Below are 15,693 nucleotides of genomic sequence, written 5' to 3'. Positions count from 1 at the left end.
AACAGGACAGAAAGCCCAGAGATAAACCCACGCACATATGGACACCTTATCTTTGATAAAGGTGGCAGGAATGTACAGTGGAGAAAGGTCAGCCTCTTCAATAAATGGTGCTGGGAAAACTGGACAGGTACATGTAAAAGTATGAGATTAGATCACTCCCTAACACCATACACAAAAATAAGCTCAAAATGGATTAAAGACCTAAATGTAAGGCCAGAAACTATAAAACTCTTAGAGGAAAACATAGGCAGAACACTCTATGACATAAATCACAGCAAGATCCTTTCTGACCCACCTCCTAGAGTAATGGAAATAAAAACAAAAATAAACAAATGGGACCTAATGAAACTTCAAAGCTTTTGCACAGCAAAGGAAACCATAATCAAGACCAAAAGACAACCCTCAGAATGGGAGAAAATATTTGCAAATGAAGCAACTGACAAAGGATTAATCTCCAAAATTTACAAGCAGCTCATGCAGCTCAATAACAAAAAAACAAACAACCCAATCCAAAAATGGGCAGAAGACCTAAATAGACATTTCTCCAAAGAAGATATACAGAATGCCAACAAACACATGAAAGAATGCTCAACATCATTAATCATTAGAGAAATGCAAATCAAAACTACAATGAGATATCATCTCACACCAGTCAGAATGGCCATCATCAAAAAATCTAGAAACAATAAATGCTGGAGAGGGTGTGGAGAAAAGGGAACACTCTTGCACTGCTGGTGGGAATGTGAATTGGTTCAGCCACTATGGAGAACAGTATGGAGGTTCCTTAAAAAACTACAAATAGAATTACCATATGACCCAGCAATCCCACTACTGGGCATATACCCTGAGAAAACCAAAATTCAAAAAGAGTCATGTACCAAAATGTTCATTGCAGCTCTATTTACAATAGCCCGGAGATGGAAACAACCTAAGCGCCCATCATCGGATGAATGGATAAAGAAAATGTGGCACATATATACAATGGAATATTACTCAGCCTTAAAAAGAAATGAAATTGAGCTATTTGTAATGAGATGGATAGACCTAGAGTCTGTCATACAGAGTGAAGTAAGTCAGAAAGAAAAAGACAAATACCGTATGCTAACACATATATATGGAATTTAAGGGGAAAAAAAATGTCATGAAGAACCTAGGGGTAAGACAGGAATAAAGACGCAGACCTACTGGAGAACGGACTTGAGGATATGGGGAGGGGGAGGGGTGAGCTTTGACAGGGCGAGAGAGAGTCATGGACATATACACACTAACAAACGTAGTAAGGTAGATAGCTAGGGGGAAGCAGCCGCAAGGCACAGGGATATTAGCTCGGTGCTTTGTGACAGCCTGGAGGGGTGGGATAGGGAGAGTGGGAGGGAGGGAGACGCAAGAGGGAAGACATATGGGAACATATGTATATGTATAACTGATTCACTTTGTTATAAAGCAGAAACTAACACACCATTGTAAAGCAATTATACCCCAATAAAGATGTTTAAAAAAAAAAAAAAAGTCTGTGTAGAAAAGTCTCAGGAGCCACGGCTGTAGGGATAAGAAGCCTAAGGTGTAAAGGCTGGGATGAGTTTTAAAACAAAGAGACAAACAGAAAGGTTCAAGCTTTCCCCTTTCAGAAGTGTTCTCTGTCTCCGTAGGTACAGTCACTTGCTGAACAAGAGCAGAATGGAAGCCTTGACATAAGCGCTATATTTTGGCATTTCACTGAGTCATTTATTCACAGTATTCCAGCTCACTCTCATTGTGGGTATTTTGAATTGTTCTCTAATTTTCTAATGGACAGTTAAGTGTCTTGATGGCACTTAACATCTAGCCTGGGGCCCAGTGAATGCTCCTCTTTCAGAAGAGAAGAGAACCCAAAAGGTGCTGGGGGAAAGCTAGACTAATTGTCCTGAAGAATGCAGCCAGGGAAGCTGGTAGGTTTCCTGGGAGCTTTTGAAGAAAAAGGGAAATGATGGATGGGACACATGTTAAGCCATTTTAAATTTTGTCTCAAGGATACACATCACCTTCTTGTTGAAATGATACCCTGATTTCCCTCTGGAAAGACCATCCTCCCCCCGCCCCACCTCCCTGTCTCTCAGTGTGTTGAGGGGTAGAGCTGGGACCTGGGTCAAAACCAATCAGTGCCACACAGTCCCCTAGCCTAGACCAGTGACTGGTTCAGGGATGGGCACACGACCCATGCAGAGACCATGAGCACGGGGAGAACTTTCCTGGGAACGCCAGAACAGAGGCAAGCTGTGTTTTCTGTTTTCTGCTGATCTTGAAATAATGAGAGAAGGATTGCAGCCATCTGGCTACCAGCCTGCCCAAGAATAAAGCCAGTGAGGGGAGCAAGAGAAGAAGAAAAATCGAGTCCTGGTAACATCATCTGTGGTCTAATCAAGCTCCACTCTGATCAGCTAAAACTAAGACTCTTCAGTTTCCAGAACTCAGAAATTCCCTCCTTGTTTAAGTTAGTTTGGGTTGGGTTTTCTGTCACTTGCAATTAAGAGTCCTGGCTGACATGGAAAACTTGCTTTGGAGTCAAGGGACTTGGGCTCAAATGTTGGCTTCACACTGCTAACCCACTAGCAATGTCAGCACGACCAATTGCTTCTCCTCCTAAGCCCCGATTCCCTCATCCATCAGAGCCGTTCTGAGGAGGTGGCAACAATTTTTAAAGTGCCAGAATAGTGTTTGGACAAATAAGGTGATTAAGAATTTATGGTTCCTTCCCTCCCTCCCTCTGATTTCCTTTAAAGGAAAAAAAAAGGAAAGACTTGCTGATGGGAAGGTAAAATAACATTTTTCTAACCCAATGTCCTTTCTCTTCCAACAAGTAGGCATTGCAAGGATGGGAAGTACCTTAAAAGAGGCCACCCCTGGGTTGGAGATGCCCGGTGCGTGTTGGCCGGTGCCGTAGCCCGCGTAGCTCATCACCCACGGCTCGTGGAAGGTCACCCACAGCTTCACACGGTCCCCAAATGTGGAGAAGCAGAAGGCCGCATAGTCCAGGAAGGTATCCACCATGCTCTCATTCTGCCACCCGCCGCGATCCTGCAGGGCCTGAGGCAGGTCCCAGTGGGACAGCGTGGCCATGGGCTCGATGTGCGAGTCCAGCAGCCTGTCGATCAGCATGTTGTAGTAGGCGACGCCCCGGAGGTTGGGGCTCTGCCCCTGCCCAGTGGGGAAGATGCGGGACCAGGAGATGGAGAACTTGTAGACCTGGGCCCGGAGGCCACGAAGCAGGGCGACGTCAGTGTCCACCTTGTGGTAACTGTCACTGGCCACCTCTGGCGTTGCTTGGCCCTTGCCAGTGTTCTGGTGCCCGACTCTGTCCCAGATGCTCGCCCCTCTTCCGTCCTCGGCCCAGCCTCCTTCCACATTAAAAGCCCCTGTGGAGACGCCCCAGAGGAAACCCTCAGGAAAAACATCCTGCAGGAAAGCATCCCTTTCTGCCCTGGACTGGTTGGCAAACATTTCCCAGACTCTCTGATAGGTTGAGTGGGGCAGAGAGGAGTCTACTGCTGTCTCCGGGTCCAGCTGCAGGAGAGTCTGGAGGGTCAGGTTGTCAGTCAGAGAACAAGACCAGCTGTAGGAGTGAAGTGACATAAAGGGACATAGTATAAGTAATGACTCTGTAAGTTACAAATGCCCCCAGACCGATGAACAGTGACAATGTGTTTAATCAGTAAAGATTCCAGAAACACCGACCCAAAGTCATGGGCAGCAAGTAGATGGGAAAATTATTATTATTGTCTCCTCTTAGGTGAGTTATCATTGCTCCTGCATGAGTGAAAATACTGTACCAATGCTGCTGTTTGCTGTATTAGATCACCCTTGAATACAGTCTTCAGTTCTGATGAAAGTTTTTCTTCTTATAATGTATATTTATAAAACATAGCTAATAATAATGACTTCAATTTACTGAGACTTTTGATTCTATGGTGACCACTATGATAAAAATGTATGTACATTATCTCATTTAATTTTCAAAATAAGTATACAAGATAAGTACTACATTATTTATCTTCTTACTACAGAGGAGGAAACTGAGACTTAAAGAAATGAGTAACTTCGGGCATCAGGGGGCCAGCAGCTACTTACCAGCTGGTACAGAAATATTTCAATAATTGAATGACTGGTGCATCTCTACTGATGTGTACCACTCAAATGTCAACCCTGACTATAACCTCCTTTCTTCTTCATGCTGCCTGGATTATGGTCATAATGGCAGGAGCTCAAGCATCCATCCTGCACCATGAGGTAGAAGTTTTGTTAAGAATAACAAAGCAACAAGATAGGAGCCTGGATTCCTGATGATTTTTACCCACTCTAGACTGTCCATCTTCAGGCTTTATTTATATCAATAAACTTACATCTTGTTTTTTTAAAAAATGAGAACTCCTCCTAGATTACACAGCTTGCAAATGGTACAGCACAGAATCTGTGCTTTTAACCACATATCACTATGTATGTGTGTAGATGTGTAGGCATTTATGTGCATGTTATGTTTTATTTCAGAAATAAATGTATCAGAAATAAACAGAGCTAAAATAAAGCATAACATAAAAATGCTATTCTCATACGCAATGAAGTCTGATATATTCTATTTACTTCTAATCTGTTTTCCTTCTCTCTCCTTCCTTCCTCCTTCCCTCCGTCCCTTCTTTCTTTATTGTTTTCTCTATCTGAGTCCTGTCCTGCAGGCTGGAAAGCAGTGCGTGATAACATGCAGCAGTTACACCAGCAGAGGGCAACCTTGAGGAAGGATTGGTGGAGGCGGGTGTGTTTGGCCTGGAGAAAAGAACACACATGAGGAGAGGGAGTGGAGTACAAGAGTATCTCCCTGTCCTTGGGCCATCGAGGGGCTGACACTTATACAAGGTTGGCCCAGAGCACAGAACCGGTAGAAGTGACGGAGACACTGCAGAAAGACCTCCCTCCCGTGGAGTGGAGGCTGGACCTTCCAAACTTAAGCTCCTCCTATTTTATGAAGCATCAACTCATCCGCATTTGGTAGAAAAGTGGTGAGGGGAAATGATAGCCTATATTTGTGGATTACCCAAAACAGATGCATGACTCTGGAGCACACCAGGGGCATGGAGGGGTGCCAGCTGTTCTGACCCAACCCTTCTGACTATGACCATCCTTCTGGCTTGGGTGAGAAGAGGTCTTGAAGAAACAAACTGCCCCTGGATAACACAGAACTTGCCATACAGGCCTTGAAGCTGGGAGTCCTGGGTTTGCCTAACTTGGGAAGAGATTTAGCACAGAAAGTCTCTATGCCCAGCCCTCCAAGTGCCCTCCTTCAGCCACCCCTCACCCCCCACTCTAAGCCACCTCAGAGCATCCCAGGTAATGCTCTTTTTCCCTCCTCTGGGGAGCAGTCTGTATCTCCTGCCATACTCTGTGCTAGAATCACTGGTGGGCCTCTCTGTCTCACTTCTGAGGTCTAAAACACTCTGACAAGAAAATGATGCCCGTCCTCTCAGGACGCGCTTCCACCTGCCCCTGCAGGTTCTCCATCAACATCCACCTGAGTGAGAACCCCCCGCCCCCACTCTCGGTTTAACGTTAGCCAATGTTGGATCTTCCCTGCAGGCAAGGTACTGAGAGATCAAGGTGTTAGAGAATCCTGGAGCCGGTGTCTCCTGTCGTCTTGTGGTTTTGCAATCATTGTGATCTCAGGGTGCCCCCTTTCTTTTTCTTTTGCCATGTCATGCGCGACATGTGGGATCTTAGTTCCCCAAGCTGAGATGGAACCCGTGGCCCCTGCAGGGGAAGCATAGAGTCCTAACCACTGGTCCGCCAGGGAAGTCCCCAGGGTACCACGTTTATTATGACCTCTTGAGTTTTATTTTCGGAAAAGATAGCCCAGCACTCCTCAGCTGGCTCCACGTGTGAACAGAGAGCCGTTCTGATCTCCTTGCTCATCATACTGTTCACACTGCCGGCACAAAGCCTGACGTGGGCAGCTGCTTAGGCTCTGGTGATCTGAACTGCAGATTTGAAGTGAGTTGAGAGGACTGAACAATGGAAGGAGACACAGCTGAGGACAGCCAAATGCTGGGAGAGAAAAGGTACAACGAGGTGGTGGCAACTGAAGTTTATGATCTTGGACAGAGCTGTGCTAGAAATGTCTGAGGTGAGCTCTAGCTGAAGGTCTGGGAAGCCAATGATTGCCTCCGGGCCTTGGTCCTTCCTTGACACACGGTATATGATGCTCAGGTGTGTAACATACCCCCACGGAGAGCTGAGGGTTCTGGGAAGTTCCCTGCACTGGCTTCCACACCAAACTTTTCTCGAGAAGCGCATTGGAATATAAGTGCATGAGAATGATATAATTATGGAGATAACCTCAAATCTACTCTAATTTTTTTTCAGTATGTCACTTACAAATTTTGGTACTTTAGTCATGTGCTAAGAAATTATTTGCAATCCCACAATAATTTAAAACCTTTGTCCTGAGAAACTGCTGATTTAGGCTTCTGCCCTGCTGCACAGCTGGCTTTCCTATCTATGCCATCTCCTCACGGGTAAGATGTTTCACATTTTGTGTGAGGAAATGGTGCAGAGAACTCACCTTACTTACTCAGATCACATAACTTCAGGGATGGGCAGATCTATCATTAACCCAGCCTGCTCGTCCACAACCTCACAATGCCTCCAACAAGATCTAAACTAGAAGGCAGGGGTTTAAACACCAGCTCTGCTAGCTGTGTGCACTTGGGTGAACTAGAGGAGAACCGTGTGGTGGCCAGAGACACTGCTCCCTGCTTTCCCCTCTGAGCCTTCATCTCTTGTCTCTAGAATGGCCACGAAGGACTCACTGGTCCAAGAGGCAGATGACAAGAGTCCCCTGTGTTTACACATGTGAAAGAACAACAGAGTATTCTGCAAATATCAGTTATTGGTAGTCCCACAGGAAATCTAACATTACCTTTTCTTGGAACTTGATGAACAGCTCAGGAATGTACTAAGATCAAACCCAATGGTGAGCACTTGTTCTTCACTTATGGCTGTAAGAGAAGACGTTTAATTCACTCCACCTGAAGCCCAATCAACAATATGCATGACTACTATCAACAGTTTTCCTCACTTGTACACCACACCCAAACCCCAAGCAATGGCTCCAAACCCCTCTGGAAAGTTCCACAGGCTAAAGATTTACAGAAGTCAAAAGTGATAGAACAGTGGTTCTCAAACTTCCATGTGCATCAGCATCACCTGCAGAGCTTGTTCAACACAGATTGCTGGGCCCACTCCAAAGTTTCTGATCACGGTTTCTGATCTGAGGTGGGCTCTAGAATGTGAATGTCTAACAAGTTCCCAAGTGATGCTAATGCTGCTTGTCTGGAGACCAAACAAGGAGAACAACTGACTCAAAACTCAAATATCAGGAGGGGGCGGAATTTTATTTTTTTTGTAAGAAACTATACATAAACATAAAATTAACCATTTTAACCATTTAGAAAGTGATGGGATTTAAGAACAGAAATCATTATACCATCAAAGATGAGTTAGGGCAAGAGTTATTAAGTGGTATCCATGGATGCAGTTCAAGAGGTCTGTGAAGCCAGCTCAGCACTGGTTACAGGTGGTAGAAAGGGCACTACCAACTTCTCCCATATTCTGACCTTACAGGGAGACTGAACTGGATATCCAGGCATGCAGGAGCGTGCCCCTTGGCCCTTCCTGCAGAGTGTCTAGTGGTCCTCAGCCCCTGAGGCCTTAGTGGACCTCCTACTTTCCCTTGGCCGGATTGGACCAGGAGCAATCTTCTTCTTCTCCTTCTTTTAATAGCCACACCATGTGGCATGTGGGATCTTAGTTCCCCAGCCAGGGATGGACCCCGTGCCCCCTGCAGTGGTAGCACAGAGACTTAACCACTTGACCACCAGGGAAGTCCCAGGAGCAATCTTCTGATTACACGGCCCACCCATCAGATTCACTCTCAAGAATTTGAACTAAGAGACACCAAGGAGATGCTCCATGAGCTGTGGGTCCTATACCTGAAGATTGTGATTAGGTAATGGGGAAATGAACAAAAGTAAGGTGGCTGAGGGGAGAGAGGCAGCCCTGCCAAGTGGGGCAGAGATGAGAGACCTTAGAGGGAGGGGTAATGGAAGTGGACAGATGGACACAGGGCAGTTGCCATGCTTACACCTGACATTTGAGGCCTGATGGTCTTTATTTCCATGAGACCAAGGCATCCTTACCATCCTCGTACAGAACCTCTCTCCTTTCTTGGGTCAGTGGGAGCTAAGGGATCAAGACGAACAACAAGAAGACAAGGGACATTAAACTCATCTGGGATGGGCTCTCAGACCACCCCTCCTCTGGTCGCTCCTCCCATTGGAACCCCAGACTTTTAAAATAGCTACCCCACAAGCCAGTGCACCAAATATCACTCCAAACCTCTCCAGTGATGGTCCACTCACCTGTGAGAAGGCTGAAGAACAGATCAGCTGGGTTCTTCTTTGTGGAGAGGCAGTCCTGGAGTTTCAGATTGAAGATGAAAACTTCCACTTTTGGCTCAATAGTCTGAAATGATATAGGCCAGCAAGTGAACTGAAGCTGCCTAGAGTAAGTTTTTTGTTAACAGGGACAGATTTTAAAGATAAGAAATCACGACACTCAATTTGGTTTTGGAAATGACTGCTAGCTGTCTCAGTCAATAAAGAGAGCCGACTCTAGACTTGAGGGAGAAAAATCTACACTTTTCAATAACATAGACCATTCTCTACACTGACCCCCCACCAAAGAGACAGGCTAATTTCTGCCATCACCTCAGACTACAAGGTACCTCCTAGAACCAGTCACTGTGTTAGGACCAGGAACAAGGCAGTCTGCTCATGTCAGGGGCCTGTGCTGCTACAAGAAGCTCAGTCAGGCGCCACTGTCAAGATGTTTATGGGTGTCTAGGGTTTGCTTCAAAACAATCTGGTTTGGGGCTTCCCTGGTGGTGCAGTGGTTGAGAGTCCGCCTGCCGATGCAGGGGACACGGGTTCGTGCCCCGGTCCGGGAGGATCCCACATGCGGAGCAGCTGGGCCGCTGAGCCTGCATGTCCGGAGCCTGTGCTCCGCAATGGGAGAGGCCACAACAGTGAGAGGCCCGCATAACGCAAAAAAAAACAAAACAAAACAAAAACAAAAACAAAATCCAAAACAATCTGGTTTGAGAGGGGGAAGGTAGGGTATAGATGAAACAAGATCAGCCACGAATTGATAGCTTTTGAAGCTGGGGATGGCTTCAGTTTACTTTTCCTTCTACCTTTGGATATATCTGACATACTCCATAAAGAAATTTAAAAGAAGCTATCTTCATTAGAATTGGAGCAGGTGTAATTTCTCTCCCATTTCTAGCCATTTCAGTGTCAAAAGAAACATCTTTAGGCTGACATGTTGTTTGACCTCACTTTAGGTTACCTTTTTTGGGGGAGGTTGGGTTTTGTCATTTTTCCCACACTAAGTTTTCCTCCTCTAGTCGTTAACAGCCACTGAGAAATACCAATAGCAACTACTTAAAAAGAAGCCAGGCGGGTTCTTTATTTTCTCAGAGCAGCCAGTAACAATGAGCCTCAAGCCTTAATCTCTGAGAAACCAAGTAAGTCGCTCAGAACCAGTGAGTGGAGCTGTGACCCACGTAGTCTTGTTCTTTCCCTGGGCCAGGTCAGTGCGCAAAGCCAAACTCCTAAGGGAACCGAGGGTTTTCCCCTCCCTGGAAGATCCATATGCAGTGAGGCAGCCTGTGGTATCACAGGACTGGAGAGCTGCAGGAGCCCTCTGCTGAGTGGGGAAGCCTCTGGTGAGCAAAGCCTCTTCTGAGAAGGGAACGTGGGACTCCTACATGTACCTCCTGAAGAATTCAGAACCTGTGGATGTGCTGTGGGTCCTCAGGCCCTAAGACAACTGTGTGCCAGTGGGGAGCAGCAGCTGAGGCTCAGAGAGGGGGTGCAGGTGCTCTGAGGAGAGTGGAGGGATAGTGAGGGGTGGCTTGTCAGGATAAATATCTACATGACCACATCCATGAAATGTCTGTTTTAATCTCAGAATGAACACTGGAATTTGGATTCTCAGTAGTTTTCTACACAAGAGAGCAGAGGATCCATGTAAATATTTACCTTAACAAGCCAACCCTCATTATCCTTTCCAGGGAAGACTATCTAACCTCCAGATGTTCTCTATAGGAATCTCTCCAGATGCAACTCTGCAAGTATGTGGACTCTTTTATTTGTTTACTTATTTTTGGCTGCACCGAGAAGCTTGTGGGATCTTAGTTCCCTGACCAGGGATTGAACTCAGGCCCTTGGCAGTGATGAAAGCACAGAGTCCCAACCACTGGACCGCTGGGGAATTCCCTGCAAGTATATGGACTCTTGGAGGAAGTTCAGTTTACACATCAGCTGAAGCATTAAATGTCTAATATGCTCTCAGGAAACTTTGCCATTCATCATCAATATGGAAAACAGCTCAAATTACCTGCAATTGATTCAGCTTCTGCCGGAAACCTGCCTCACTTTGGCATCCATAAGATAAATCTAGAGAGAGGAAGTCAACTGCGTCCTGGAAATAAGTAAATAGGATCATCAGAGCACAAGGAATTTCAAGACAAAGAACTGCTCAGAAGTATTCTTTTTTTGTTTCTCCCCTTATTACTAAATGGAATACTCCAAAGTGGGATTTTCCAAGGGAAAAGCAGGATGAGGAAAAGCTGGGGACACAGTGAGAATGTGTGTGGGGTGTGCCTACGTGCTGTGGGGAATACATCACGTGTGCACTCAGCAAAGAGCCTGGCACACAGGAAGCTCTCAATAAATGCGCACAATTGAATGAGTGAGTGAATGAAAGAAGCACCATATGCCAGAAAGGGTGGGTTTCCACCAAGTGGATGAGCACGAAGGAAGGGAGTCAGAGGCCAGAGCTGCCCTGAGCAGCATCCTCCTCATGGCCTTCCACTTTGCAGGACGGAGGCAGTGCGGCCCTCACCCACCCACAGGCCCCTTAGTAATTTCGGCAGACCCTACTGGGGTTTGGGGTTTTGTTTTTTTTTTTTTTGGGGGGGGTTTTGTTTTAATTGTAGGCTATAGTCACTGGCTACGTTCAGGCCACAGTTTAAAGTCCACCCCAGGTGGCCTTAGCCTGGTCCACATTATTATTGGAGAACAGAACTCTCATGGTCCATGGACCCCGTCTGTGCTCCAGTTAAGGACATACCCCTCTGCCTTGTCTCTGGCCTGCATATACTTTAAGAACTACAGATTCAGAGTCTAAACATATGCAGATACCACGGTGATCCCCTCCCTACCCTTTTCAGCGAGCCATTTCTATCCTGGCCATGACCAGATCATTGCCTGTCTTCTCCCCTTCTCTTCCCTTGGGACAAAGACCGTCAATAATGGTATCTGCTGACAACCCAGTGCACTGTGACATTTGATAACTGACTCTCCTCTGGCTCCCTATGGCTTTCCCAGTCAAGTTATCACTGGTGTTTACTCAACATACCACAGGCTTGCTCCCCGCTGGTGAGCTCCACTCGAACCTTCCCCTCTGCCCTATCAGCGCTTGCTTTGTTTGTCAATTCCATACAGCATGTGATCATTGAGTTCATACCCTTGAAAGTCACTGTGTTGGGTTTAAAGATGAGTGAGATCCACAGAAGCTTCCAACTTGATACAGAGTGTTAACAGATGCATCGACTATATGAAGAGCAGGCAGAAAGTTCTAAGTGCTATATGAAAAATCCACATCAGTGGTCCTCAAATCTTGGTGCGGATTAGACTCACCTGGGAACTTGGGACGCCTATGAAGGCCCACGGCAACCCTCCACATTAAGCCTTGGCCTCTGTGTTCTTTACTAGCTCTCCAGGTGATTCTGGTACACACCAAAGCTTGGGAACCGCTGATCTAAACAAGTGGCTAAGGGTTCCAAGCTGGGAGAGATCACATCAGGTTGAGTGAGGGAGTATTATTAACAGAGGCCTCCTGATGGAGGGCACATCCACACAGATGTTAAAAATAGATAGAATTTTGTTGGAAGAGATTTGAGGAAGGCCAGGAGGATAGGACTTGAGTTAGGGAATGCAGGAGAGTCGGCAGGAAAAATAGCATACACGCTGGGACAAAAAGGTGAGGCCAGAGAGCAAGAAGGCCTGTGTGAGCCATATTCTGGAAGGCCCTGAGGAATTTCACCAATTCAGGGGAGTGTAGCTTCTCAGTAGGGAAATGAACAAAACTGTGCTTTCGGAAGGTGGCCCAGATGCGTGGCAGGAGTGGGGGCAGAGAGACCAGTTCAAAGACTGCTGCTTGACAAACACTTCTCAATCAGCACTTTGGTCTCCTGAGCTCATAACTGATAGCAATTATCGCCCCTCGTAAAAGAATTTAGATGGTAATATGGCCATACAATCAGTCTTGGACCTGGCCATTTCAGAACCTTATCATGTCTGGTTTTTAAATCCCTGAGCTGGTAAATCTGAAATTGGACCTTGGCATATGGGGCCTCCATCATAGCACAGACACCAGTGCTGCACAACTACAGAAATCAGTTGTTTTCTCTGAGGGCGTTCCATACCGCCCTGCGGCCAACATTACAAGGGCCAAAGCTGTTAAATTCTCAGATGTTTTAACTTTTCTTATTAAAATTATATTTAAAAGGTGTATTTAGAGGAGGTCAAAACCAGGATGGGCACTCTAGGGGGACATTATTTAAAGAAGAAAAAAAAAAACCTTTACCCTAGTATCTGTTTTGCTAAAAACACTGACCTCTCTTCTAAGAAGCTCTTTTAATAAAAAGTCAGAGCAAGAGCAGAGGCATCTGACTTCTTTGTACAGGCAAAAGCTGACACTTGACCAAGTGAGAGCTGGGGCTACAACAAATAGGATTTTGTTTTAAAGGAATTATGAATCTAGAGAATGCATAACACTCATAAGAGGCATTTGTAAGAATGTCAAGCAAACTATTATACAGAGGATGGATAAACAACACGGTCCTACTGTATAGCACAGGGAACTATATTCAATATCCTGTGATAAACCATAATGGAAAGGAATATGAAAAAGAATGTATATATATATGTATAACTGAATCACTTTGCTGTACAGCAGAAATTAACACAACATTGTAAGTCAACTATACTTCAATAAAATAGATTAAAAAAAAGAATGTCAAGCCAACAGACAAAAATTTCTCTTGGTTTTTTAAAATTAAAATAGCAACTTTCCTGAGAAGTTACAGATGCTATTTCTTTGGGCTGTCATTACCTTGGCAAGTGCAGACGTAGACGGTTCTAGTAGGAGCTCGGAGACCACCTGGGCTCGCAGGACCACAGAAAGCTTTTGGCCTGAAACCAACCAGAGGAAGGGCTGAAGGTGAGAGAGGAAGGAGCCTGTGACCCCAGAAGCCCCTGGCGAACTCATTTCCTCTTGACCTTTCTATTCCATGTTCACTGACTTTAAAAAGGATTTCTTAAGAAATCACTCACATGGTTTTACCCTAGCTGAAAGATTTTAGAAAACAAGGTAGCTTTTTAAAAAATGTCCTGGGCTTCCCTGGTGGCGCAGTGGTTGAGAGTCCGCCTGCCGATGCAGGGGACACGGGTTCATGCCCTGGTCCGGGAGGATCCCAAATGCCACGGAGCGGCTGGGCCCGTGGGCCATGGCCGCTGAGCCTGCGCGTCCGGAGCCTGTGCTCCGCAACAGGAGAGGCCACAACAGTGAGAGGCCCGCGTAACGCAAAAAAAATAAATTAAATAAATTAAAAAAAAAAACAAAAAACGTCCTTTTAAAGAGTGTTTCATGTAAATCAGGATGGTGAAGTGCAGGACACTTGTAAAGTCTTTTGTAAGAATAAAAGCAGTTCCTTCCCCCAACCCTGAGCAATGTAAAAGGCGGAAAGGAGAGAACTGCGTCCTAAGTTCCTAATAAACCTTGGCCTCTGCGTGCTTTACAAGCTCTCCAGGTGACTCTGATACACACTAAAGCTTGGGAACCATTGGTTCCAAACAGCTAAGAGTTCCAAGTGGGGAGGGACTTTTGAAAGGCAGGGCGTTCTCAGGGGACTGCTGTTACCTGTCCTTTTTTGCTGTGCAAATGTCCATTCGATACTTACTGCGCATGAAGGAAATATAAACCTGTGCAGCTTGTACCCACTTGCTTTGACATTTGATCACCTAACAGTGGTGCTTAAGCTTATGTGCATCAGAATCACCTGTCCTTCCCGTCAGCCGACTGGGGTGGGCCCAGGAGCAAGTGCGTTTTAACAAGCTTCCTGGGTGCTTCTGAGGCAGTGATGCTCAGACCACAACTCGAAACACGCTGCTGTGGACTTGGGATTCCTCAGTTGTTAGCAGTGCCATCTAACTCTTTGATGTGCATAAGTCTTTATCTCCTGCTGGATTGTGTGCTCCTTGAGGAGCAAACTTAAACATTTCTCTAGGCCCTCCAAACAGCAAGCTTAGGACTGGGTGCATAGGCAGGTGCTCAGACCTGTGCTTTGGAAACAGTAAACAAAAATTGAATGAAACCAGAGTTTGAGACTTAAACTATAAGACTATATGACTGACTTCTCTCCTGCATCCAAATTCTATACAGGAGAAAGATCTCCCCAGTCAATGAAACCACCATTAACAACCGCTGCCAACTATCAAAGTTCTTATTTTGATAAACATAATGGAACTTTGAAATCCCCTGAGAAGGGAATATCACTCAGAGACATTTAGTCCTCATTCTGATAAGATAACGATATTTTCCAGTTATTCAGTAATTGTGCCCGATGGAGCCATTTCATATTCCACAGATTTCCATGCTTCAGTCTATCATCACATCAGCTCACATAGAACACATGTTCTCAGACTGTGCTGAACACTTTAAAATGTACAATTTAGTGTTATCTCTGGATCAATGACATGACACAAGAGTACAGTTAATCCCTAAGCACAATTGACCCACAAATCACTTCTATTTGACTTTACAAGCTGTTTTTAGAATCAGAGTGAACAAATGTACCTGAAGTCCCAGAAATTCTCATATCATACAAAATAAACTTCCCGATATGGTTCCCAACCTGTTCCCAGTGCAAGCACAAACTATACTTCTTAAAATAATGTAAAATGCAGATTACTCAAAACTAGATTCTCATTCTAAGCTTGCAGTTTCATGTTTTCTTGGGAATGAAATGGGGGGTAATTGCTCTGGCTTAAGATAATTTATCTTGTAATTTTTGCTGGATATGGTTAAAAGTCGGTATTCTTGTCTACAGAACTCAAAATCAGTATTTGCTGTGGGTTGAGAATTAACTGTTTCAAGGCCATGTAGAAAAATCACTGCACAGCACTGTGTAAGTTCATGTCCCTCACAGGCATTACTAGATTTCACTAAGGATAAGCTCCATTCTGTTTCCACCACAAAGGGAAGTCCTTCCTCCAAAAACCATTGCCGTTGTCCATTAAAAAATAGTCCCTTTCAGTTTGCTCCTTTCTCTTTTGCCCTAAATGCTTCAATAAAAGTAATACGGACAGTACTGAACTGCCAGTATCAATGCTTCAAGAGGTGGGTGGGGACTCAAGTGTTGCTGTAGATTGTGTTCCAGTGTTGTACAAGAGGAGGGTGCTGTGTGCAACTCTACTCTTATGTGAGAGGGATGTTCACTCTCCTGCTCTCCCTCTGACTCTCTGCTAAGAATCTTCTTTTGTA

At 45.3% G+C, this 15,693-nt stretch overlaps 1 protein-coding gene across 1 annotated transcript in view; it reads right to left on the bottom strand.

Moving 5' to 3' along the window:
- LCT (lactase) overlaps nucleotides 1-15,693 on the bottom strand; it is a 71,883-nt gene that overhangs the window by 40,333 nt on the left and 15,857 nt on the right. The window contains exons 2-6 of the mRNA XM_089916057.1: nucleotides 13,264-13,343; nucleotides 10,483-10,566; nucleotides 8,442-8,544; nucleotides 6,941-7,019; nucleotides 2,863-3,589 (exon numbers count right to left, since the gene is read on the bottom strand). Of these exons, the coding sequence (XP_089772183.1) occupies nucleotides 2,863-3,589; nucleotides 6,941-7,019; nucleotides 8,442-8,544; nucleotides 10,483-10,566; nucleotides 13,264-13,343 (1,073 nt within the window). The remainder of the gene's footprint in view (nucleotides 1-2,862; nucleotides 3,590-6,940; nucleotides 7,020-8,441; nucleotides 8,545-10,482; nucleotides 10,567-13,263; nucleotides 13,344-15,693) is intronic.

Source organism: Delphinapterus leucas, chromosome 8, assembly GCF_059928025.1.
Source record: "Delphinapterus leucas isolate spDelLeu-1000000601 "Yukka" chromosome 8, BTC_Dleu_Yukka2, whole genome shotgun sequence".
Lineage (NCBI taxonomy): Eukaryota > Metazoa > Chordata > Mammalia > Artiodactyla > Monodontidae > Delphinapterus > Delphinapterus leucas.
The sequence above is the reverse complement of the archived record's forward strand: the minus strand, read 5'-3'. Positions and strand labels throughout refer to the sequence as shown.